Source organism: Caloenas nicobarica, chromosome 4 (genome assembly GCF_036013445.1).
Source record: "Caloenas nicobarica isolate bCalNic1 chromosome 4, bCalNic1.hap1, whole genome shotgun sequence".
NCBI classification, from domain to species: Eukaryota; Metazoa; Chordata; class Aves; order Columbiformes; family Columbidae; genus Caloenas; species Caloenas nicobarica.
Genome location: NC_088248.1, coordinates 63,521,430 through 63,547,671, shown reverse-complemented (window position 1 = coordinate 63,547,671; position 26,242 = coordinate 63,521,430). Strand labels below are relative to the sequence as shown.

The following is a 26,242-nucleotide window of genomic DNA, read 5'->3' as shown; positions in this document are numbered from 1 at the left end:
AAACATACAAAAAAACCCCACCCAAAACTTGAATAATATCTTCCTCTTCAAAGTCTAATTGTTCCTTTAATTATTTTGTTGAAGCCATTAATATACAAGTCTTCTAGATTTGCCTCCTAAGTCAGTCTTGCCAAGCCTTTAATCATCTCCATAATGTGTCTGGTTTGTTTCCATTTTATGAGTGTATATTCTTGATCTGAAGTACTCCAGTGTGGATACAGTACATGCTGTTGGGATTTTTTGGTTTGTTTTTAAATGTTTATGTAGTTGAGAAGTAGGTGTGTCTTTGCCACAGAACCTGTTTTGGGTGCATTTTGGACTGGATTTAGCTAGCTTACATAGCTGATTGTCATTTTAACTTTAAAACACTTTTGTTGTCAGGTTGACCGTTCACAGATGTCTACCAGATATTATAGTTCATCTTTACCACTAATGGCACTATGGAAAGTAACCAAGCAATTTCATGTGTCTACTTTAAGCCTTCCTCCTTGCTTTTTTTATAGAGCTAAAATTGTAGTTAAGTCATAGGTTTTCATATTAAGTTTTTCATTTACGCTACTTATGGTTTCAACAAGAGGCTTATGATTATAGTATATCTTCACTGAAATGAGAATTACTTGAAGTTCAGATGTTAGCAAAGATGATAGTTTAGAATATATAATGTACTTAATTGTTAGGTTATTACTTTTAACATAAACAGTGAATACTATATCCAGGTACTGTGAATACTTCAGTCAGCTGTCACGTTCTAGTCATAGAATACATTTTTATTCAGGTCAGTTTCAAGGTGAAAAAATGGAACTCGTTAACATTTTAATTTGGAAAGTGATTTTAAAAAAGTTTCTTTAATTGAGCTTTAAAAAAATTCAGTTAATTTGTCAAAATCAAAGCTACAGAGTCTTTTTTGCAGCCAGCTAAGACTATACTCAAAACTGACTAAGAGCTTTATGACTTATAAGTTGTTTCCAGCCCCCATCGGATGGTGATACATGTCTTTAGAATATGAAGGGACATGTACAAGAATATATTTAAAGTATACTTGCATTTACTGAATTTAATACATGTTAGAAGTCTAATTTCTTACTTCAAGTAATCCTACAGATAAGTAGTTTAAAGCACGTGTCCAAAATTCAAAGTCGTTTAACTTTTTAACTATGAACATCTATTTTCAGTACTTGTGGTTAAAGATTAGCAAAATTGTGTTCACTGTTTAATAGGTAAAGGACAATATATAAGCTTTGAGATATAACTGCACCGGGTTTCTGCGAATGCTCAAACAGGATAATCTTTGCATAAATTTCATGGATATATTTAGAAGCCCTAAACAAATTGTGTGAAGAAAAATTATTTGTCCAACAATTTAATGTTGAGACTTGCTCTTCAGAGGAAGTTGCCCTCTTCCCATTCATTCCACACTTAGATGTATGGGGGGAGGACTTCTGAAATGCGCACTTGGAAGATCTATTTTCCGTTATGCTGTCAAAAAGTCTTTCTAGACTAACTATTCTATGGGTAGAATACTTCATGCGTCTCCTGTATTGTGTAAATTTGTAAAAATTCAGGAATAATTATCAGTTCTCTGCAAACTTTCTTACATAGTTTTAACTTTTGAAGTGACAACTTGTCATTTAGCCACGTACCTCTGAATCTGGAGGCAGCTACACCAAAACCACATTTTCAATTCTGGTGTCTATGAATGCAGTTGTGATTCTGGTGTTGGAAAGATAGTTAAAGCAGAATTCAAATGTTTATACAGTTAAAAAGAAATAAAAAGCTAGTATGAGCATTTGTGGTGCTTGGGAGAACTTAACTATCTGCTCTGGGGAAAAAAACTGGCATTACGTTGTGACATTCCACTGAGATGGACCTTCTGACACAGCAAGAGTTCACTTGTTCTTAGCACAGGACTGAGGAGCCACCGAGGTGAGGGAAATGCAAAGTATTTTGCAGGAATTCATCCTTGACAAAAGGAGCTTTTGGAGTCAGGATGATACAAAGCTCGTATTAACACGTATGCTTAAGTATCAGTGCCTTTGTACTACTGATTAGTTTCATTATTTCAACACAGTTGATATGCAGTTACCTTCTAAACCAACCTGGAAACAGGGAAATAATAACAGGGAAATAGTTCTAATTCTTGGGACTACTTCCATGTTGTTTTAAAGGTAGTTCCAGGTTATTTTAGAAGATAACTGCATATCAGCTGTGTTGAAATAATGAAACTAAAGATAGTCCCAAGAATTAGGTAGTTTTCCATGCACGTGGAAATACATCTAAAACAGTCGTGTTCTGTGACAGTGCTTTTCATGCTTACCGAGCAGAGCGTGCTGTAGTAGAACAGCCTCCTTCCAAACCATTGTGGATTTTTTTTCTACAGCAGAACTTTCTAGAAAATCTTTGCTGATGTGACCTAAGAACTTTTAAGTTCTGCTTTGAAATGAAAGCTTCAAATTTGTGTAGATGATAACTGTGCTTTTTAAAGATATGATGTACATATTTGGGGAGCACAAAGCAGTGTGTTAGCATTATAAAGCCTAGTTGCACAAAAGTTTAAAATGAACCCTGTACTCAAAGAATGGCTTATTCCTTTTGAGATAGTTATATTTCAGGTGATGTTGCTTTATAATATGAAGTTCATCAGTGTGAATTGAAATAGATGTTAAAATTTCGAAGCACCGATCACCTAGATATTACCCCAACTCACAAGTGGATGGTGTGATGTGGGTAGTGAGTTGGCAGAATACAATTCCCACTTTAAATCCTGCTTTACTTGAGTGTATTCACACCACTTTTATATTGTATGGTGCATGCCTGTTGCACGTTTCCACTGCCAGAAATGAAGTAATACAATTCAAAGAAACAAACCTTTTTCAGCTGTATAGACATGAACTTTCTGAGGTGTAAAGAGGATGGCAAAAGTATGTCTTCTGCTTCCAGCAGCACAGGAACTTTCGCTTTGGCTACACAGAACTTGCAAAACAGAACGATGCAAGGATGAAGTTACAACGTCAACGAGTGGAGAAGTTCACAAATGAATCACAAACATGTGTTATATGCTTCACTTTTCCATGACCACTTTTAGGAATTAACCATGGTGAAGCCCTTTCACAGAATCACAGAATGTTAGGGATTGGAAGGGAACTCGAAAGATCACCCAGTCCCATCCCCCCGCTGGAGCAGGAACACCCAGATGAGGTTACACAGGAAGGTGTCCAGGTGGGTTTTGAATATCTCCAGAGAAGGAGACTCCACAACCTTCCTGGGCAGCCTGTTCCAGTGTTCTGTGATCTTCACTGTGAAGAAGCTTCTGCTCATATTTAAGTGGAACTTCCTGTGTTCCAGTTTGTACCCATCGCCCCTTGTCTTATCATTAGTTGTCACCGAGAAGAGCCTGCCTCCATCCTTGTGACACTCACCCTTTATATATTTATAAACACGAATGAGGTCACCCCTCAGTCTCCTCTTCTCCAAGCTAAAGAGACCCAGCTCCCTCAGCCTTTCCTTGTAAGGGAGATGCTCCACTCCCTTAATCATCTTCGTGGCTCTGTGCTGGACTCTCTCCAGCAGTTCCCTGTCCTTCTTGAACTGAGGGGCCCTGCTAACCACCCCCCTTCTAATCCACCCCAGGATGCCATTGATCTTCCTGGCCATAAGGGCACAGTGCTGGCTCATGGTCATCTTGCTGTCCACCAGGACCCCCAGGTCCCTTTCCCCTACACTGCTCTCCAACAGGTCGTTCCCCAGCTTCTACTGGTACCTGGGGTGGTTCTTGCCCAGATGCAAGACTCTACACTTGTCCTTGTTATATTTCATTAAATTTTCCCCTGCCCAACTCTCCAGCCTGTCCAGGTCTCGCTGGATGGCAGCACAGCCTTCTGGTGTGTCAGCCGCTCTTCTCAGTTTGGTGTCATCAGCAAACTTGCTGACAATGCACTCTAGTCCCTCATCTTTCTTACAGGCTTCTGCTCTCCAGAGTGAAGTCTACAGTAATGACCATTTGCCAGATAGTCATGTGTTATCCCAACATACGTGCATGTAGCAATGATCAAAAAACAAATAAGAAAATCTGATGTAGTGAGCCTGTAACAAAGATGAAGTGTCACACACACAGTTCAGTCTGGTTTTTACCAATACTAGTTCTTTTCCCCTGACAGCTACAGAGGTAGCAAAGCATGCTTTCTGTTTACTCAGCACTGGTTTTCGCAAGAGCGTTTACCTGCCTACCAAGTACTGGCTTCAGCTGGATTTAAGACTTCATTAAAAATCCTGATGAGAGACCTGAATGCTAGGGGACAGTAGGGAACAGATCCAGCTTTGTCACTGCTTACACCTTCTATAGAAAGCAAGTTTGCTGTGGTAAGCAAGTTCTTTTCATTGTGTGACTGAGAAGCAAACCTGCAAGGGCGTGGAAACAGATTAGTCACTCCAGTTTCATTCTGCTGCTTCTTGGGACAGCTAGAGAGCTGAATGAAAGCCAGCCAGTCCCAAAATAAGGCTGCTGTGAACTAAAATAGTACTGGTGACTTGTTGGTGCTCAGACCAGGTTGAAGATCACATCACAGAGTGTCAGTAGCATTTGGTCTGGGACATGGTGGGAGGCAAGACAAACATACTGTTAAAATTTATCATTAAAATTATCTCAGGGCTTCCAAAAAGAAAGGATCCAATCAAGTGAACATAGCAGATTGCTTACTCAGCAGGAAGCTGTTACTCTTTGTAGTTTTTTGAGGGAAAGAAAGGTAAAAGAAAGGCCTTTCCCTCATCATCCCAATATTGCATCAAGTTAACTAAAGTTTCTAAGAAAGATGAAAGTCAGATCTTAGTTTCATCATGTCTTGTTTTGCAAAGCTGTTGGTAAGCCACAGTTTCTGACTCATAGAAAACCTTTATTTCAAAGCTTGCTTACTCACTTCCCAAATATGAAGAATACCTGTAGTTTGATGTAGGTTTGAAATTCATCTATATTCTGCTGGACTGTCATGGAAAGTCACAGTGAGTGTGGTTCAGACATCTTCTGTCCCCATTATATGTACTAAGCAGATGGTTGCATCTTCAGTGAATTTTAATGGTCATGGGACATGTGTGGTGTATTTCATCTTACTCTGTTGAATTACTCTAGTGCAACCAGAGAGAAAACAACAGTAAAATTAAAGCATGATTACAGGATTCCTTCAAGTGCAATACAGTTCAGCCAGAAGCCTTGCAAGTAGAAGAGATTAAGGTTTTATGCAAACTATTTTCAGTCTTCGAAGGTATCCCAGAAAGACCAAAGAAGTTAGAAGTCATCATTTTCTGTCTCTGTAACTTGAGTGCATTAGAAAACGTGGCAGAAAATATCGTAGTTGAGCATAAAATCAGTGAAAAGGTTTATGATTTATTACAATAACGTTTATTACCCTCAGGGAAAATACTTGTGGTATACAGGGAAAAGACACTGTGGTAACTCTTCTTAATCTTCATGTGCAGAAAAAAGAATGGTCCTCTATAAGGCCGATAATCTATTAACATAACTAAGCTTTGTGACATTTTCTTTTCATAGTTTGGCTTTAATTTTCCAACCTTTAACCATTTAGTGCTGACTGTTTGTAACTCAAGTCTTTGTATACAAAGAGTCTCAGATTAATGGCCCAGAAGCCAGAAGTGCAGTCTGGGCAGGGGCCGAGGGCCTGTGCCAGGTCCTTAGCCAAGCACCAAGAAAATACTTGCTTTCATAGGAGGTGACTGTCCTTCTTGTCCTGTAGTTTCCCACCTTACTATTTAACTTCTGCATGAAATGAAATTGAGCTCTTACAGACATTAGTCTCCTTCATTAAACAGCCTAATGCTTAACACTGTTGTGGATCACTAGAACTGATTCAAGCAGCTTTTCTGAAGGAAACAGGTGATCACAGGCTATCAAAGTGTATACACACAAGAGTTCTTCACTGTGCGTCTCTAGCTTCATATTTGGATGCTATTAAACTTACTGTTAAAATCATGTCTTACTGTTGATAAATTCAGGTATGTTAAGTTTTTGTATCATTGTCCATCTCAAGAGTGTCTGAGCGTACAGCCTTTAGAAGGCACCTTTGTATTCCTATCAAGTTTCCTGTTAAAAAGTACAGAATTTGTATTCCAATACTAAGGATTTTGTTCTCTTTTAGGATCGAAATAGAATGTATGACAGTCTGAATATGCACTCTTTGGAAAACTCCCTTATTGACATTATGAGAGCAGAGCATGATCCACTTAAAGGTATGTTGTTATGCTAAATAAAGAAAAAAGGGTCATCCATTCTGCATATTTGAATTAGTACTGATTGCTAATTTAGACTCTAGGTTCATATTAGAATAGCAAATGAATTATTTTCTGAACTCACCTGAAAGGTCAATCTCAAGCTGTATTTTATTGAAAACATTGTTTTACAGGTGTTTAAAACTTAAGCTTTAATGTTTTCATAAGTTTTCTCCCTCAACCCTCTATCCTTCCCTCCTTTCCCCCAAGACATTTGTGGGTTTATTTGAAATTTACTTGTCTGCTGTAGGAAATTCTACCTCAACTTGTGGAGATACTGTTGCTAGAGGTAGCCAAAAGAGGGTGGGTGGGGAATCAAACAGCTACCAGTGTTAGCTGGGTAATTTTCCCTTTCTTTGCAGTGGAAGCTGAAAAGAAAATTAAGTCCACTGATAATTTCAGGTTTTGTCCTTTCAAATATTTTTTTCACAGCTCCTGGAAGGTAATAATGCATCTAATTGTTCAGTTTCTGTTTGAAGAAGTGCAGAAATACACTTGGCTTTAGAATGCTGGTTCTTCTTACCCTTCTGGGCTCTGTTCAAACCAAATATGCAGTAAGCATAGAGCTAATATTCGTGGGCTTCAATTTTGACTCCTCTATTCACTTCACATTAACTCAGTCTTTCAAATTCTGTTTTTCCATACTTATTCTCAGGTGCCGTTTACCATTGATCTTTGGGACAGGAAGCCCAAGCCATTTTATTTGGCCTGATCAAATGTTACTTCATGTGTTGGTGTTCTAATTAGGCTAACACAGTCTAACTTTAATATTATCCAAGATACGCTTGCTCTGCCGAAATTAAGTCTCAGGATTGAAGCAACTGAAAAAAAAAAAATATTTCTTTCTTTTCACATTATTTACTCCCATCCATTCTCCATTTCTAGGGGCTCCTAGACTTAATATAGATTATATTAGCACAGAAGGACCTGTGTCGTCCTAATTTGAAAGATGCTTTGCTAGAGTCTGCTCATGGTTCTCTCAAGATCTGTAATCAATTGGAAAACCTGTAGTATTCAGTTAGCATGTAATAGTGTTTTAAGATCTACAATGTAAAGCCAAAAGTTTGGGGCGTTTTTTTGTCAAGCTGATAATTTCTACAAAGCATCAGTAAGTAGGTAGCATTTAGTTAGCCAGTTAATTTTCCTCTTAAGAGTGGAAGCTGAAATGAATTTTTCTTAGATCTTCTGAAGTCTGATCTCTTGTTCCTTACTGCCTACAGAGAATTGATTCTAGTTTTAACCAGTTTATAATTTAAATCCACTATTAAATTCAGTTTCTGTCTATTCTGCATGTTTACAAAACGTTACTGAGTAACATCAAGGGGTTGAAACCTGTGAACAGTCAGCCCAGTGGTAACTGCTGTGGACTGAGAACGTGCATATTCATTAAAGACAAGGTAACTAGGTAGATCATCCCCGTTGCAAAGCCTTGTTGTTTTAATTTGCCACACTCAGGTGGTGACTAATATTTCTATGGTTATCTGAACCCAAATCTACCATCAGGAAATCTTTTAAAAGGTAAAGCTACTCTTAGGCATAAAATTAGAGAATGCGGGTCTTCTGTTGCAATATACTGTCATTGGCAACTCTCACATTCGTGAAAACCAGTCAGTTTCTTCACTTTTTTCTGTGCACGCTGACATGACAAATGGAAGCGTTTGCTCTTTTCCTCTGACATCTCGCTGTTCTCATTTTGGCTTTATAATGCAGAGGAGTTTTCAGAGGCACAGCGAGCACAGAAAAGACACATTTTTATCTTCTCTCTTCCTATTTCATTATGATACAAAAGATGAAAATGATGTATTTCGATAATATTTTTTTCAGTGAAATTAAGACAAGAAAAAGCTTTGAGATTTTAAAGTGAATTGGGTTCATACTTTTGAAAAACTCAGTAAAATTTCCATCATTATTCTATGCTTTCTAGGGACATGAGTATATGGTTTCAGTCTACAGTTAAGACATTTTTTTACCAGTTTCACCATCATGCACTCTTGCAGTGAAAATTCTGCTAAGTTTTATGTTTGAACTAAAACAGATGGAAGCCATAGATAGTGATGAATTCAAAGGAAATCCTTTTCTTTTTTTTTTTGAGTGCCAGAGAACAATGCACATGTCAAATGAATTTAACTAGAGTAATTGTGTTCTGTTTTTTAAATTGGTTCAGATTTTTTTTTCTCTTTGGAAGTTATTATTTCGGCTGAAACAGCGACATTATTAAGACACGGTAAATGTTCATTACTGACTGAAAAAAGGAATAAGAGATCACATCCTAGAATAATCTTTTAGTTCCTCTCTACCCCGCTTCTGTTTAGTCACCATTAGTTGGCATTTCTGTAATTTCCTACCAACTTTTTTTCTTCTGCAAACCATGAAACACTGATTTTGTTATTTCAGTCTCTGTGGCTTTTCACCACAGAGAATCTGACATTTACTTAAGAACCCGTCATATTTGCTTGCAAAATGCACAGGATTAAGAATATTATTGTTGTTTATTATTTGTTCTTATTGATATATAATGTACTTTATTGTAACTAAAGAATATTTTGTAACTAGATAATGTTTTTATGACAAGTTTCTAAGTAAATCTAAGCACACTAAAACAATGCATCTTTTATATTTGACCACAGCAGTAAAATGAAAGTCCCTGGAATTTTAAGCACGTGTTTTGGATTTAGCTGCTTTCAATATCTGGAGTATGACTAAGCATCTTGTCTCAGATTTTGCACAATGCAGAACAGACACTGTGTACTAGCTCACAGCTTTAAGTTTTGCATTTCAAGATCCATTTTAGAAGGAAGTTAAATTTCACCACTTTTACTTTCATGAACTTGAAAAAACTTTATTTCAAATATGATTCACTGAAAGCTGTTTATGCCTGCCAAAAATTGTTTATAGATGCAGACTTTGACTTCCCTTAGACAAAGTTTAGTCATTACTACAGACATGATCAATAGAAAGAAGTAATTTTTAGCTTTCAATAAGACATTTTTTCAAAGTAGGTTAATAGGGAATAGATGTTTGACTTCACTAGTCATTGCAGCAGAAATACTGATCATATTAAAACTAATCTTTCCCGTGCAGCTTTCTTGAAATTCGTAATAAGACATCAAGCAATGTTTAAAGATTACCCTATCCAATCAATGGAATATAAACTGAAGCTAAAATTAATAACAGTTAAAATAAATGTACTTGCATTTTTTCCCCTTCTCCTTCCCCAAATATCAATGCTTCTTCATGTCAGAATGCAGAAAACTTGGATTCTAGACGTTTCGGAAACAGGAAAGCAGATACATTTAGGATAAAACAGATTATGGAAAAAACTTGGAAGAAGTTATGTTTTGTGTGGAATATGTATTAGAGTTGAGGAGCAGATGATTTAATGGAATTTATTATCTACTGTTTTAAACATTTTTCTAGTAAAGACTACGGTATTTCCATGTAATTTAAGGGCTTGTGTTTGTAAGGCAAGTATTGGTACTGTACTCCATTTCTTTTTCCTGACCAACCCTCTTACAGTTCTGCAAACTAGATGTAAAGTAGTCCTGAACTTGAATTAGCCATAGCTATATTAGCAGGAGTAACAGGAAGGAATATTAACTTCTGTTCCTTTGTGAAGGGCAATACAATTTTTTGAAGTAAAGTTACACAAATATACTTTTTAATAGCTCATAATAAATAATAAAAGTAAAACACTATTATTTGGCTTATCTGTGGGGAAAAATCACTCGATGCACTTAGAAGTCTGTATTGCTTTTCCTTGGTTTTATTTTCCGTTTAAGTAGGTTTAGTTGAGCTCTTCAGCTGTTAGCCATCTTTCTTTAAAAGCAACCTTCTGGTGCATGCTCAGTGAAGTAAAAAGAAAAGCATTGGTGACTCAGCAACACAGAGAACATTTTCTTTCATTGCATATGGTTACTTGTGTTTTCAAAGAAATTTGGTTTGTATTTTGATTTATGAAGCTCCCAGGTTTACAGTTATACAATTGCTTCCTAGGGTAATTCATATTGCTCTCAGAAAAGAGGATGAACAAAAAAAGTATGGAAGGAAAAGCTTTGCTCTTAGTCATATAAAAGGCTTTGAAATTGTACATACTGATGGTTTCCTCCTTCTGTCACAGAAACTTTTTATGGTAAAAGACTATTTAAGACTGATAGACTGATTTGCTTAAAGAGATCGACTGTCAGAGACAACACATTTGGCCTCGTTATGACTTACGTAATACTTACACAAGCATTTGAAATTGTAGTATCTAGGCTTTCTGTAACTAGGTGTTGTCCAAACACGGTTTTGTGCTGTTGTCTTAACTACGCTGATTCAAAAAATGTCTGCAAGTGCTGCAATCCTCAGCCTGGTCTGTTAAAGTCGTTTGCAAAGAGCTTAACTTGGAAGCTTTTTCTCCTCTAGTCAGGAGATCTCTTGAAAAGAGGAAGATGGATAAGGAATTTGTGATTCTCAGTCTCTTCATTCAACCATTTAAGACTTAACAAAAAAAAAGAAAAGGAGGAGGAGAAGGAGTAGACGTGAAATATCAAACTTGTGAACCTGTGAGTCAGCAATGTATAATGACTGCTTTAAACTTAGATCTATCCCAAATGTTTTAATATAAGGCGATTCCTCCAACAGTTCAGTTAAATAGGAGTAGAAAGTATGCATTTCCAAAAGTAGATAGGAATTTGCATTAAAATGAACAGTGAGAAAGCACAACTACATCTGTATGCTCAGAAGTAGTGTACAAAAAAAAAAATTCTGTTGCCCATATTAGTAACATGAGATTACAGAAATGTAGCTAAAAATAAGTTTGTTACTCTTTCCTCATGATTTGGATTAGCAAGACTTTTAACTAGATCTAGTGGATAAACTGGCCCACCAAAATTTATTTGCAAGCTTTTTTTTTTTTTCCTGTCCTTACAGAAGAATACATTGTGAGAAATACATACCAAGCAGTTCTGTTAACATTAATCACATTTAGATACAGAAGGGGGGGCTAAATTTAGTAGAACTCTAGTTACATAAGGAATGTCAAACATACCTGCTTCTCCGTAGCAATACTATTTTGAATTTAGCCATGATACATGAGAATTATTAATCAGCAGTAGTGTGATGAAGCTGCAAATTCAGGCTTGCACAGAGAAAATTTCTGTAACATAGATTTCTATAACATGATACTTTATGATACAGTACTGTACTGTTAGGCATTGTATTTGTTCCATATAGCAGCACATTACAAATTTTGGATACTGTAGAGCTAACTTCTATAGACAGTGAAGAGATTACTTTTCATTTCTCAGGAACTGAATGTATCTATTCTTTAAATATTATATTCTCTAATTTGTAGTTGGTTTTAAACTAGTAAAACATCTTTTATATTTTATTTAAATTTCTTTTTTAAGTAGGCAGAGGCCACTGGAATTTCCAGAGTATCTGTTGAACAGCTTATACAATTCTAGGTTACTGACATTGAAGTAGGATGAGATTAGATAGGATTTGTGGTGAGAGCAGGTCTTAAAATGGTACTTTTTTTTAAACCCATCAAACGACATGCAGTGAAAATAGCTGAAAAAAAGAAGGATATGATACAAGCAAAGCAAATTGTTCTAAGATGGTACTCCCATTGTCTGTATTTTTACAGTAATATTTTAAGTGAGGTTTAATATTGTATATGTCCATTTAACTAGAATAATCTGTTAAAAATAGTGTAATCTGAGCTCTGAATAAGACTGATCTCGCACCCAGTTCCATGCATGAAGTGTTCTGAATTTATGTATATCATTAAATTCAGGTGGACACCCTAGAAACACTGCATTTTGCTTCAACAGATTAATCTGAAGGATAAGAACCTAAGTTAACGTATCAAATAGCAGTGATTATATTTTTTAAATGTACGAAAACCTCCTATTAGAAATGTTTTCAAGGTTGTAAGTCCAAGTACTAGACCAGGTATTATGTTCACCAGAACGCAGTAATACAAAGTATGATTTCATTGAAATAACCTTGTAAAAGAGGTAAAGGAAGCATCAGTACAGCCATACATGTTCTGAATTCTGTGTTACTTACTTTCTTTTCTAACCCTCAAATCACTCATTATCTGAGCCAGCAAATTCACCTTGCTAACACAGCAAGATTGGGTTTCTTTCTATGATTCGTGGTTTTATGCTGCAGTACTGGGCCCAACTCTCTCCCCACTACTTAATGAGGAGTGCTTTATTATTTCAACCTTTTCAGTTTGGCACCTATGTCTCTGATGCAGCTTATTTGTGAAGCTGTAAGGGAAAAATGCAGAAGAATGCAAAACTCGAGTTGTAAACCCAGAATTTACTATCTTCTAAAATAGTTTTCCTTTCCAGGTGTTGATACTAGTGGGCTTCTCTCTCCTGCTAGGCCTTAAATCTGACCTCTTTTTCTGTAGTAATTACAGGAAAAAAAAAAAAAACTTTGTCTCCCTTGCTGAATAGGAAAGGAAGATAAATGTATAGAGATGGGGAGAAAGGCTGTCACCACAGACTCGAGGAGGTTCAAGATGAGATAATAATTTCTCACAATTCCTATTGTTATTGTAGATAGATACAGCATTCTGATTTGCAAGAAACAGCTTATGTTGTTGCAAATATTTCTACAGCACCATATATAAACATGATGGTGACTGTAAATCTGGTAAAATCCTTGCTGTTAGGCATGCGAGTATTACCTTTATAGACCAAAGGTCTAAGAAGTAAAGCAGAGTGACTTGTTATACACCAGGCTGAGCAAACCAGTGGCAGCTCCCGGACTGCAGTTTAAGTATGTCCTAATTCTTTACCTATTATACCAGTATGTATTGCTAGAAAGGCAGAATATTTATAGTTCCAAGAAACATTTGGTATAGCTGTAAATGTTCAGCATGATGCTACAAATTGCTTGTATGTTAAAACTGGACACCTTGGAAATAAGGAACATGAAGACAAAGACTCCAGCAAAGTTTTTTGTTTAGTACCTTGTCTAAGCCTGCTCAAAAATTCTGTAGAAGTTAGAGACGGCAGCAGAGTCCTTTTGGGTGCCGTTCATCTGCTGTTTTCCAGGAGGCTGCCCTTGCCCTTCACCACTTTCAAATTCCAAAGTAAACAGTTCCTACTTTATCTGTGGGTGTTCTGATACCATCCATTCTCATAATAATGAAATCTGTGGGAAGAGAAATTATACTTGGCTGTGTCATATTTTTTTTTTTGGCTGCAATGCCTGTAAATAATAAGGCTGAATAAAATATACTATATTAGCTTAATCATGCCATTTTAAAGTTTTGAATTGAAGAGCTGATAATGTATTTTTTTTTTCTGTAGTTTTGGATAGAAAATTATCATGTTGGTTTCCTGAAGCAGGAGAGTAAAACTTAAACCCAATTACTTACAGATTTTCAGCAAAAAGGGTTTTTTTTTTTAATTTAATCCCAAAGGTGACCCTTGGGACACAGAACCACTATTTTGAGAAATTTCCAGCCTTGCTGTTAATCACATGGGTTTACCAACAGGGGGAGGGGAGAAGTGTGACATAGGAATTGTGAGACAACCTTAATATATGGGTTGCTGATTTGGTTTTCTTCCTTAATTTTTCCCTTTTTCCCCAGTGTTTCTTTTTAGAAAGAGTGAGCCTTATTAGGCTATGAAAGTTTCTTACTAAACATCTTGCAAGCCATCTGCACATATATTTCCCTTTAAACTAAATCCATGTGAGTTCTAAACACCCCATGCTTCCAGGTTGGATTCTTCTTTATGCCTCCACAAACATTCTTATTTCCACCAAAAGATTTGCATGTTTAAGTTACAGTATATTTTATATATGCTTACAGATTATAAGTAAGTATGTTTTAATAGCAAGATAGATGGAAATGTAGTTTTTTGCACATTAAAGCACGCTTTCCCCAAACACAGCAGCTATTGTAAATGTCTCTCTAGGTCAGTGTGCACTACTGGTATGTTTGCAGCTTCCTGTAAACAGAAAATGTCTCCTTTAATAAAAAGGAATTTGTAGTGAACAGACAGTTCAGCTGTGCGATTTAAACCAGTCATTTAGCTATTCAAGTATAATATGCCACCAATGTACTAAAATGCAATGCTTGAAAAATTCCGAAGTCAGGATATGTGGTTTTCATGTATTTTTTTTATTCAATATAAAATGTTGAAAATGTTATCTATCCTATTCTTTAATTTTGTTAATTCTGTATATAAACCAGTTCTAGACTACTGAAAAATATTACTTATGATGGTTATGTATAATACATCAAGATACAGTCATAAAGTGGTTAATAAAATTTTAATGCCTTAATTCCTATTAACATGATTTTTCTTAAATTGATTCAGTAGAGAAGCACTAAACCACAGAAATGCCACTCTGTTAAGCAGTGTGCATAGTGCAGTTATTCACAGTCACTATGAAAGAGAAGACTAAAGCAGTCAGCGCTATTTCTGGGTGTCATGAAACAAAAAGTGGCTTTATCCTATTGGAGCTGATCCCAAAGCACATTGCAGATCTTATGACCAGAGAATTAAGGTTAAGAAGTCTGTTCTTGTCAGCTTTAACTTGGGTCAAGGGTATTGTTGGTTAATGTGCTTGGAGTTAAATATTAGCTCTTTATTTCTCTTAGGCAAACTGGGAATATAGTTTATATTTAAATTCTAAGCAGTGATTTTTTTTTTCATTATTTTCTCTAGCATAATAGCTAAAACCTCTGCATTTGTTTTGTTTGTTCTTTGGTTTTTGTTTTCTTTTAAGGTCGCTTGAGTTATCCACATCCAGGGACTGACAATCTTCTGATGTTAAATGGTAAGTGCTAATCTTATAACAGTTTCTAATTATCTCTAGCTTAGCTTAAATCTGACATGTTGGTATAAAATTATACTATTATATTCTGTTATTGAATTACTTGCCTCTAGTCTTCAACACTGATGGGACTGTTGCCATTTTTCAGAGTTGAATGGCAAGAGCTAATCTTGCAACAGCCTTTCATTATATCTGGCTTACTTGAAATCTGAAATGCTCATAACGACGCACTATTTCTTTTGTTCTCAAGCAAACCAGTGGTATGTTCTCCAGAGATCTGCTAGAAATCTATTATACAGAAACAGGAATTAGGAAAATAAGAAGGCCAGAAAGGCATGGTTTTCTACCTTGTGTAAATAAAGGGCAAACTAATTACTTTCTACTACACTTATGTGAAATATCATTTTATTTTTATTGGGTTCTTTTGGGACCAGTTTTGTCAAATATGTTTCTAAGTGTGAAATGTGCTGAAGTTAGAGTTCACGTTCACGTTCCTCTCCCAGTAGGTCAAACTTCACGAACATCTGCTACTCAGTGAAGGCATGAACTTTAGCCTTTGTTCAAGGCTAAAGAAGGAAGCAGAGCTTAGTGATCCATCTAAGTCAATAATAAATCAGGGGGGTTGCACACAAATGTTTTCTACATTGGGAAAAATTAGAGCTATAATGCCACAGCTTCTCTGGACTAGAAAAAGTGGAAGCTGTTGTAGACAATGCAAGTACACTTTTGTCGTTGACTTGATGGGTCTAAACATTACCAGTAAAGACATAATTTTAAAAAAATATGGTCAGAGTATATCTTTCAGGTTTGTGGTTCTGTGGAGCTTTTTTTAATTACCTTGCCCTCCTGCACAGTCATTTACACTTGTGCAAATGGATATAACATGTAAAAAATATCCAGTTTGCCTTGTGTAGCACTGAGTAAATGTTTACAATTTTCAGGAAATTCAGGTTTAGCTTTATAACCAGTAAATATTGCACAACAGACATTTGAAGAATTAGGTCCTTTCATATTGAATGGTTTAAGATAATGGAGTATTTTGAAAAGTAAAAATAGCTACTTTTGAAATAAAGTTTGTGTTTAGCCCACACAGACCATAATCCTGATTCCTGATCAGAGATGACATTAAATATTGATGTGCTTGATGTTACAACATTTATAACCATTAACATTCTGTTTTTAACTGCAACTGTAAAACCTATTCTGCCAAGCTGGTTTGTTGAGGGAGTGTGTGTGCAATCGTCATTGTCTCGTGATTTATGACGAAGTGTTAGATGGGAAAGTATTAAAAACAAGGCAATCTTATGAGCAACTGTGAGACATTTCAATGCAATCAGTGTAAGAAATTCATATTTTTAAATTCATTTTTTGCAATACTTAGAATGGTGAGCTTCTCTTTTTATAGTTTTATATGTTAAAAGAGCACATGAAAAGCATTGTTACTCTACGGATTATCTAGGAAAAAAGGTTTATGCTATTGTCACAGACACTGGAATAATGCATCTCAGTGGTACCAGTTGATCCTGGACACCTTACCACAGAGCTAGAGCATGCACTGAAGAATATCTTGTTTTGTTATTAGTTCTGGTGGGTTTCCACTGTAGTTTGGAAGCTAGCACTTAATGTGATTGCTGTCCTCTTTAAAAGCTGCAATATTATTTCCAACCTTCAATAGGTGAGATAAAAATAACAATTTGAGTACCTAAAAGACAGGTGCTGCAGCACCTAATTTTTAGGTATGTCCTTTAGAATTTAATTCAAAGCCTTGGTTTAGATACCTAAGCTCTCTACCATGTACCCAGAGAGCCTGATGGGCCTCTCGGTGCAGTCCTGTGCAATCACATGTGCCATTCAGAGCCAGCTCACGTCGGAGCGTCTGAGCTGCAGCTCCTCACAGCTCGAGAAAGAAGCGCCAGGAGCAGCTTCTGGGCAGCTCCAGCTGCTCCAGCTCTGCACAAACTTTGTTTTATAGTATGAATTGAGAGACTTCCTCCAAATGTGCAGTAATGAGAATTAGAGCTCAAACACTTGCTGATAGAGTTACAGACTTCAGTTTCCTTCTCTGCTTAAGTGGATTCAAGCCGACATTTCCCTGTATCTCTGTAACTGGTTCCTTGGAGGGAGGAACAGGGAAGAGGAGAGTTGGTAATCCAGACACTCACGTTTGTCCCTTACTTCATCTAAGTCACTACAAGGAGGAGCAGGAATACCAGACCTTCATGACAGAAAAGCACCGACATTTTTAAGGATCCTGGGCCCATGTATGTGTACACTGATACTTAACCCTGATCATGACCCTCACTGATCATGACCCTCACTGGATTGTATTTGACTTGATTTTAGTGGACTGGGATCTCTGGATCCCAGTCAGGTTCTGACATGAGCCAGGCTGGATTTCCTCAACCTCTTTAAGACTAAGCACTTCTAGATAAAACCCATCTTTAGCTATTTTTTCCTCTTAAATTATAGATCTTTTCCAGCTCATTTAAAGTGTACTTACTGAACTGTACCTAATATTAATATTTACAGTTTTCATGATTTAAATTAATGAAATGAACCAAAGGAAAGCTGATTTATGTGTTTTAATAAATTATATATCTGATAATTATATAGCTGTTTCAGCTCAAGCTGTAAAAAAAGGCAATGGGTTTTTAATAACTGTTATCTCAAAGTCTAAAAGATACTTTGGAATGGGTTTACCCGAGTTCATCTTTAATTGTTGACTTCATCTCAGAGAGAACCTTTGTGTAGCAAGTAATAATGCAGGAGTCCAATTTGTTGGGGTGTAGAGGTGTGGGGTTTTTTTCCCCATTATAGGCTGTCTCTCTTTTATAGTTTCAATGCATTTAATTTTTTTAATGGCTATGGAAGCATAATTCACCATTTGATTAGTTTATCCAAGGGCGTATTAGACTTTCCATCTTATAGATCCTGTAGCTGGTTGTGCTTCTAAGAGAGGTGTTTTACTTCAAACAGAAGTTATTAAACTTCGTATGTAGGAATTGCTAAATGAGTTTTTGTAGTCTGTTAGGTATGCCAAACTTGAGTGGTCATAATAATCTCTTTCAGCCTTAAAATCTATAAAGATGTAATTTCTGAAGAAATCTTAATAGCATTTAGGCACCCAAATCCAATAGAATAAAATGGGAATTAGGCACCTACCTCCTTTAGTCTAGACCCCTGGAAAATTTTTGCCATAATTGTTTATGGATTTCTTTAAATTCTTGCCCAGTTGTTGTTTTTCCTGCTACACAACATAATATTTTGAATTCAGCTCAGTTGTTCAGTTATTTAAATACATATATATTCGATCTCTGGTGTGTATTTGAAATACATCTGAATAAAATAGAAGTTATACATCCACTATCTCTGTGATCGCTTTGCTCACGTAATGTCCAAAGTTATATTGTCTTGATGTTAGATCAGCATGCACAGAAAGTTTATTTACTTCTGCCTCTCATATTTCTATCCCTGAGCTGATTTAAGTTCTAGAAAGAGGGATATAGGAACAGAAGGTTTTAGCCATATGGGGATGTCTTTTTTGTGTATACGGCACTCTTAATGTTGGGAGGTTCCAAGGTTATTTGACTTTGGTTTTATTGGACATTATTATACCTCTTGCATGGCTAATTAAGGTATTCAGCTTTATAGACAAAAAGATACAAAAAATATTTCTGTATGCCTTATTCTTTGTACAAGTTCAGGAAGGAAGGAAGAAGTTTTAATCTCTCCTTTGTTGTTGTTGTAAACCAATTATTTACCTACAGTGTCTGGCCTTCCCCAAAGGGCTGTCTTCTCCACAATTGGTTATCTAAATATATGCACTGATTATGTAGATGTAGATATTAAATATATCTATAAAGCTGTATGTATAGCTAAATCTATAATTACATATATATAATGTGTATACTTATACAGACCACATAGTCCATAAGCTTATGTGCTCTGAAAGGTGTAAAACATTATGTGCATGCTATTTTAATAAATACAGAAATATTTCTGATTGAAAATAGTATCTTCAGAAATAATAAACTCATTGCTTACAATGTACTAAAAGCTTGATTGCGTGGAGCTGTTTTCATGAGTAATATCTGGCCTTTGAAGGAAAGGGTTTTATAGATGTGTAAATTGGAGAGATTAAAATAGTGAAGTTCCACGAAGATAGGATATGCTTGCTTTAACATCATATTTTTAGTAATAGTAACACTTTATACTTACTATTATGAAAAAAAGTTATAACCACTGTGATTTTAAAGTCTAGATAGAAATAGGACAAAATAACGAGTTTTGCAAAACCATACATTTTAATGTTAATAATCACATTTATTGCAGCAGTGCTTACAGATTGTCTTAAGAATGGGATCACATTTTTCTAGACTCAAAGTGGCAGAAAATCTCTGCCCAACCCAAACTAGTTTACAATCTAAATGGACAAGGCAGATAAATATCAGGGAAGGGAGTTTGCTGTGCAAAGAAAGTAAATAATGTGACAACATCAAGTACAGTTATTTTCCTGCGTTCTCTGATTTCACTATTTTGCTGAAGCAAAGAATACACAGCTAAGTTTGGTACATCATTGTAATTTCTATATATATAAAATATTGTAGCAACTAGCCTTTTAAGTTGAATTGCATTGAAATTTTTTTAGTATTTTAATAACCCTTTTTACTTCCCCTTGAAATTACTGTTGTTTAAATGCACAAAGAACATTTCAAGTGTTCTGTAACAAAACATTTTTATGCATATCGGCTTGTCTTAACTATGAAAATATAAGAAAATAGTTGAGCTGGTTTGATGGGCAGAAAGGAGCAGAAATGGCAGAAGAGAAGAAAAATTACTAAGGCTTGTGCCAAAAGATGCTTATTAATATGTATTTTTATTATATTCTTTGAGAGCGAACATGGCACTGCAGTCATTGCTATGGATGTGATGCACTTGAATTTTCCCTGGTTGCTCTAGTTTTATTTGTGGAAGAAAAAGGCATATGGGGGGGGGTTAGCCGAGGGCTTGGTGACGCCGCTGCTAATGCGATGTGGGAGTTGCTTTGGCCAAGAGTCAGAAAAGGTTCGTACAGGCTGCAGTGCTGACACCGAACTGCGTGTCAGCACTCGGCTTGGGAGGGGAACGGGTCTGGAGTTCAGCGTTCATCTCCTGTGCAGCAGCACGGAATGAGAGAACTGATCACACAGAAGAATCCCTTACGTTTTGTGGATTCTATTTTGATGTGGGAAATGGGAATTTAGGTGTTTCCACTCAGTTAGATACTGAAGTCTCTTTCAGAAAGTGGGCTTTTCTGTTTTTGGCTTGCTAGTAGGACGTGGAGAATCTGAAAATCTTTAAGCAAAAGCCTGTTCTCGTCAATAGTAACTCTTGCAGATGAAAGAAAAGAATTTTGAAAGTGCAATGCAAGTTGGATAGGAGTATGGTGACTGTGTAATCAACAATTTTAAGGGAGAAAAAACAGATTTTCAGAATTTCATAAGCAATCCACTGAATTCACAGTAGGAAGGGATCAAGATACAAAGGAAAAAAAAATGGTCCTTACTAAAAATTTTGAAAAATGCTCTGCAAATGGGAGGTACCAGGATGTAAGTATTTAATGAGCACAGAACAGTGAATGACATTTACAATTTTATGAGGCTGCACGGATTTCAATGTCCCAGAACCCCAGTTGCTTTTTGAGAGAGATGTATGCGTGGAGTCCTAGTAAAATCAAAACAATAACGCTGAGATACAGTAATCTTTCTTCATAAATGTTTCCATAACATTATGGTTTATAGTAATGTTTTCTGTTTGGATATTTAACTACAATACTGTAATGATTAAAGTAATCTTTCTCAGATACATAGTCTGTGAAACAGGAATTGAAAATAGTTTGTGGAAACGTAACTAAGAAATTACACACAGCTTAATAGTTTTTGTATTAGTAATCTGTCTATTTTTAGTTTCTTAGCCTTCAGGCGGAGGAGCAATCAGTATGGTTTTCTGAACTGTAGCTATAACCATGATCTCTTTAAGTATCTTGCAAAACTCTAAAGTTAGGAAAATCTTGGATTTACTTGCAGTCTGTCAGAAACTGTTGCTTTGCCTTTGTGTAGTGTTTTTGATACAATGCTATTTCTTGTGACTTGTGCCCTGATTTTGTTTGCTACCACAAGGAGTCTTTTGTTTCAAACAAAACCTTGTGGTTAATTTTCTGCTAGGTCTTTTCATGAAAAAGGAAGGTCACGGCTTATAGCATTTGTATTGTCACTGCAAAGGACTGTACAAACTGTTCCATGGACCAGGATGTTTCTGTGATTAATTTAATGCTTGCTACATGCTCTTTAAAGTAATATTTTCCTTTTTACAATTTCAGTACCGTGTGTTACTTAGATACTTGTGTAAGATATGAAGCACATTTGGGAGGATGAATTACAAAGTTACCATAATTTATGCATCCATAATTAACATGGAATTGAGATAAAGTATAAAGACACGTTGAAATATTTTAAAGTATGTTCTTTACAGATGGTGCTAACGTCAATTTAGTAGTAAAATAGTATGGTATTTAAGTGAGACTTCAGTTTAATGCATTCTCATCTACAATTATCACTAGCAAGTACCGACGCAGATTTTTACTTACCGCTTACCCACATAGTTCTTTGCATCTTAAATATTTTAATATGTGGGCATGATACAGTTACTTGACATTTTACAATTTGTCCTTTGTTTGCATGCAGCGAGGAGTTATGGGCGAAGACGAGGTAATTCACTTCTGTTTGTTACAGTACAATTAATTCTGATTGAGCTTTTACTGATCATTATGATTAATTAATCCAGATTGATTACAAATGCTTATCTGCATGTTGTCTTCATTTGGGGAAGATGGAGGGGGTGAGGGAAGGAGTGATACAATCTGGATTGTTACAATCGTTCATCTCTTTTAGGGTTTGAATTACAAATCTTTTAATCAGTTAAAACACCGCAGTGCTAATCATAATTTAGTTCATGCTAATGGCTACTGCTTGCAGTCATTGCCCCCTTTGAAAGTATACAGCTTGCTAGTTGTTCTTCTAACTCATCTTCTTCTGCTTCTGTAGAAGCGATAGTGTGCAGAGTAAAAACTAAAAGCCTTTCATAAACTTGGCACAAAATCTAGTAGACAATTCTTAGAAGTAGTAAACATTTTGGTAGTATAAGCCACTGTATGCTCACTGACCTTGGACAAGCTATACTGAATTAACTAGATGAGGATGTGACCTGCCGTTATAAATACCTTGTAAAGTGTGCAGCAAAAACATGAAGGTCTTTGGTAGCTTCCAGTATTCACAACATACATGTAAGTTCATGTGTCTCGCTCCTGATCTGTGTCGGTTCACAACTGATTGCCTGGTAACCCTAATACAGAGAGGAATGATGAGCTACATCACATTCAACGTATGTAACAGTACAATCACATTCTGATGATTCCGGGCAGCTTCTGTTACCTATTTTCACTATCATAAAACAAAAAGAAGCAAATGTTTAAAAGGGCCTATCCTTTTAATTCAGTCATCGGGAGAAATGTGAAAGCCTAGCAAATTACCTTTTTGCTCTGTTCATCTGAGAGGCATTTAAAAAGTGAAGAGGACGAAGAAAGTATTAGCAGTCATATACAGCACGTTACTATAAATGTGTTAATCCCTTGTCCTCTATGTCATCTTAGCTCTCTGAGGAGCTGCAGTGCTTTTGGCAAACCTTTACACACATTAAAGTAAAACTGATCTCTCTGGTATCGCTTCAAAACACATTCTGATGGCTTAATTTGTACTGGAAAGAGAGTCTTCGATTTGAACAGTGGTCTGTGAGTAAAAAAGAAATTATTCTGAGGGTTATTCTTTTATTATTTTTTCCCTCTACATACTTGTGTATATTGTAAGTTGGAATTATCTAAATACTTCTTTTAGAGAAACACAAAAACATGATTTTCATGGTTGGAAGAGACACCTTCCTTAAGTATAAATTTTGTGTTGTTTTCTAAAAAAAACAAACCAAAAACTGGAAAAATAAAACAAAACAAACTTAAATGCTTTTATGGCAATATTCTAATGCCAAAAAGTTTATTAAAATTGGCATGTTTTTAAGTGACTGAAGTTTCTTTTTTCCTGCAGTATAGAAACTTGCAGAGGTAAAGAGCAAATCAGTGTGCTTTTTCTAAAGATAACCCAGCTAAATTACAGTCATTTTAGATTTAAGACATTAAAAATAACTCTTGTATGTTAGTCAAAACTCTTAAAATTTCCACTTTTGCAGTTTCCTGGGAATTCCTCTAATTTACCTTATTTCTTCCTTTAGCCACTTTTTCCTTTCACTGTCACGATGATAACAGCTCCATCGTCTCCATCATTCACATCAGTAATTCAGAAATCCATTGTTAAATCTCCCTTTCTTGATTGTGTAACCGAATCTTACCGTGTCTTTGTATACGTCTCTAAGACCTGATCGTTCTTATTAGTCTTAGTAACTGAAACTCATATCCACATCACTCGTCTGCTGCAGTCATAGCGTGATCTTGCTTCTCTTATGTCGAAACAGAAGAATCTTCCTGGCCGCCTCTTCCAACTGTGTTAACTTTCTGTTTCTCCCCTGCTTCCTCTCTTTTCTGCCCCACTGAGCACCATCTTCGTGCATCCACTTTTTAAAGACGCTTTACTGATCCCTTATCTGGCTGTTGAATGTATCCTTAGGACAGCAAGCCAGGATGCCATCACTTGCTCCCCAGTAGTGATATTCTCAAACAGGCATGTCCCCATTCCTGATGGGGTGGAGGAACCTGCTGCAGCTCTCTGCTGTGCTCCTCTCCATCAGGTGCCTACTCAAGACATAAATGTGAAGTGCCACCATAAAGATATTGTAGTTCTGTGGTTCTGCTTTTATTTTATGATCCTTGTGACATTTTATGATGTTTGGTGGTTGTTTTCTATCAGTATTTTTTGATGTACTGTATTTTTATTATGGATTTAGATACCAAATTAGGGTCATTAGGCATTACCGCAACATAGCTCATCGGTCATGATGTTTGCTATCTGTTCTCCAGCCTTGTCTTTAAGCACGTGATTCTCAGGTGGTCTTCTGGAGGTGAATGGCTTTCATGGTGCCCTCACCGCTGGCTGGTCAGCACGATGTCTGCAGGTGTCCCTGTGGGGCTTTCCTAGCAGCGCTCCCTGGAGAGGGGATAGAAGCTCCAGCCTGCGGTCTGGCTGGCAGCTGGGGTGCTGCAGAGTCACCCGCCACCCACCTACTCCTGCTATGGGTTTGCAGTGGGCGAATCTGGAAGAAGTTGGATATATGTCATGGAAAATTAACTTGCTTCCCAAAAGTGTGTTAGATGTTTTTTTGGGTTTGTTTGCTTGCTTGTTTTTGGAAAGCAGTTGGATTAATTGTTATTTTGAAAACGAGTGAGGCAGGAAACGTTGCACTTCAGAAGAAATGATGATGTGGGGTATTTATTTTGCTTCACAAAAGTGATTCTTTTGGGGCACTTTGCAGTTAAAAGACTGACTTCTGGATTTGAAACTGTAATCTTTCTGTTGCTAATCTAAAGCAGCGAAAGTTTGAATAAGCTAAGATGCGTATCTTGGCCTTCAGAGTCTTTTCGTTTTGGAGTTCTCTAGAAATTGTAAATATGAAGTAGGGGGACAGAATTACCACATTTTCACTCTCCTCTGCCATCTATACATCTGTTTTGATGACTTTGCATTTGCAAAGCCATCCTGTGGACTTCTCAGATATTACACTTGCTTTTCAGGGTAAGTGTAACCTTAGTGCAGCTTGCTACATGTTAGGAACCACCACAAGGCTTCCTTCCAGAATGGTGGTAAATTTGAGAGCAAGAAGGATAAATCAGCACTGTGATTCATATTTCAAGTGTTACGTTTTGCACATTTATTAAAATTCTCTTTTGCTTTCTTAGAAATTAAATCTGTTCTTGTGTTATGAGCATCAGATACCTTTAGAAGAGAAAACATACCTGTTCGAAAGTTCTTATGGTGTACATGTTTTTTTCCATTTCCCTCTGTTCAATTAAAATGTAAGATTTCTAGACATGCAGTAGTCAGATGATGGAAATTATCAATTTAAGTTCAAACTAAACCAAATATAGACTAATGAAACTCACTTCATCAGCGCTTTGATATGCCCTCTTCATAAATAAGGCCCTTTATTTAAAAACAAATTACTACTTGCCTACTCGATGCAGCAGAGTAACTACAATACGATGTAGTATGAATTATTATGCTTACAGTGATGACAGCTTGCAATCTTGAGTTTCCTTCTTGAAGTTTAATATATTTCTCCTTAATTTTTCTTTAAACTAATGTGTACTTTTCTAATATATTGTCATTTTCGTTTTTACTTTTCAGACTCCTGTTCCTTCATTCACTAAAATTACATGACCATGTACTGCCACAGAATTATTTTAATGTATATTATCTTTTCTTTTTAAGGCCGTTCTTCCCTCTTCCCAATAGATGATGGTTTGCTGGACGATGGTCATAGTGATCAAGTTGGAGTCTTGAATTCACCTACCTGCTATTCAGCGCATCAGAATGGAGAACGAATTGAGCGTTTTTCTCGGAAAGTGTTTGTTGGAGGTCTTCCACCAGATATTGATGAAGGTGAGCTGCCTGAAAACTAAGCAAACCAAGTTTGGAGGGAGAAAGATGGATTTTGGAAAACCGAAATGAAGTAGTAGAAATAACCCACCCAGCAGAATAATGTTGGAGTGTGAAAGGCTACAACTATATATATAATTTTATGGGAATTGATGGTTATATTGAGCTTAATATCGCTTGATGTCATCCATCTTTTTTGAGGTGGTTCAGTTGTGTCTGATTCTGCACTTGGCAGATTGTAGAGTTGCACGTGATGCCTGGAATTTGTGCTCCTGCTTATCTTGCAGTGCATATTCCTTTCAAATACACCTTAGCCCTTCATAGTGTCCTCTATCTGTGCCTACTTTATTCTCTATTCATAGAAAACTTCTATTAGTAATTGAATTTCAAATTCTATTTTACTATTACCTGAAGATCTCAGAAGTGGTTTAGAAAGGTTAATATTATTCCTGTTCATAAATAGAGAAACTAAGGCAGAGGAAGGTCAAGTGGCAGAGTACTCTGTGATGCATTGAACACAGAATGTACCACAGAAGCTCAGATTG

At 36.3% G+C, this 26,242-nt stretch overlaps 1 protein-coding gene across 2 annotated transcripts in view; it reads left to right on the top strand.

Moving 5' to 3' along the window:
* CPEB2 (cytoplasmic polyadenylation element binding protein 2) overlaps positions 1 to 26,242 on the top strand; it is a 54,026-nt gene that overhangs the window by 9,888 nt on the left and 17,896 nt on the right. The window contains exons 3-6 of one of the 2 annotated variants that reach the window (XM_065634201.1): positions 6,144 to 6,234; positions 15,016 to 15,066; positions 21,786 to 21,809; positions 25,530 to 25,700. In XM_065634201.1, coding sequence (XP_065490273.1) covers positions 6,144 to 6,234; positions 15,016 to 15,066; positions 21,786 to 21,809; positions 25,530 to 25,700 — 337 coding nt within the window. The remainder of the gene's footprint in view (positions 1 to 6,143; positions 6,235 to 15,015; positions 15,067 to 21,785; positions 21,810 to 25,529; positions 25,701 to 26,242) is intronic. The other variant, XM_065634202.1, reaches the window with a different exon arrangement.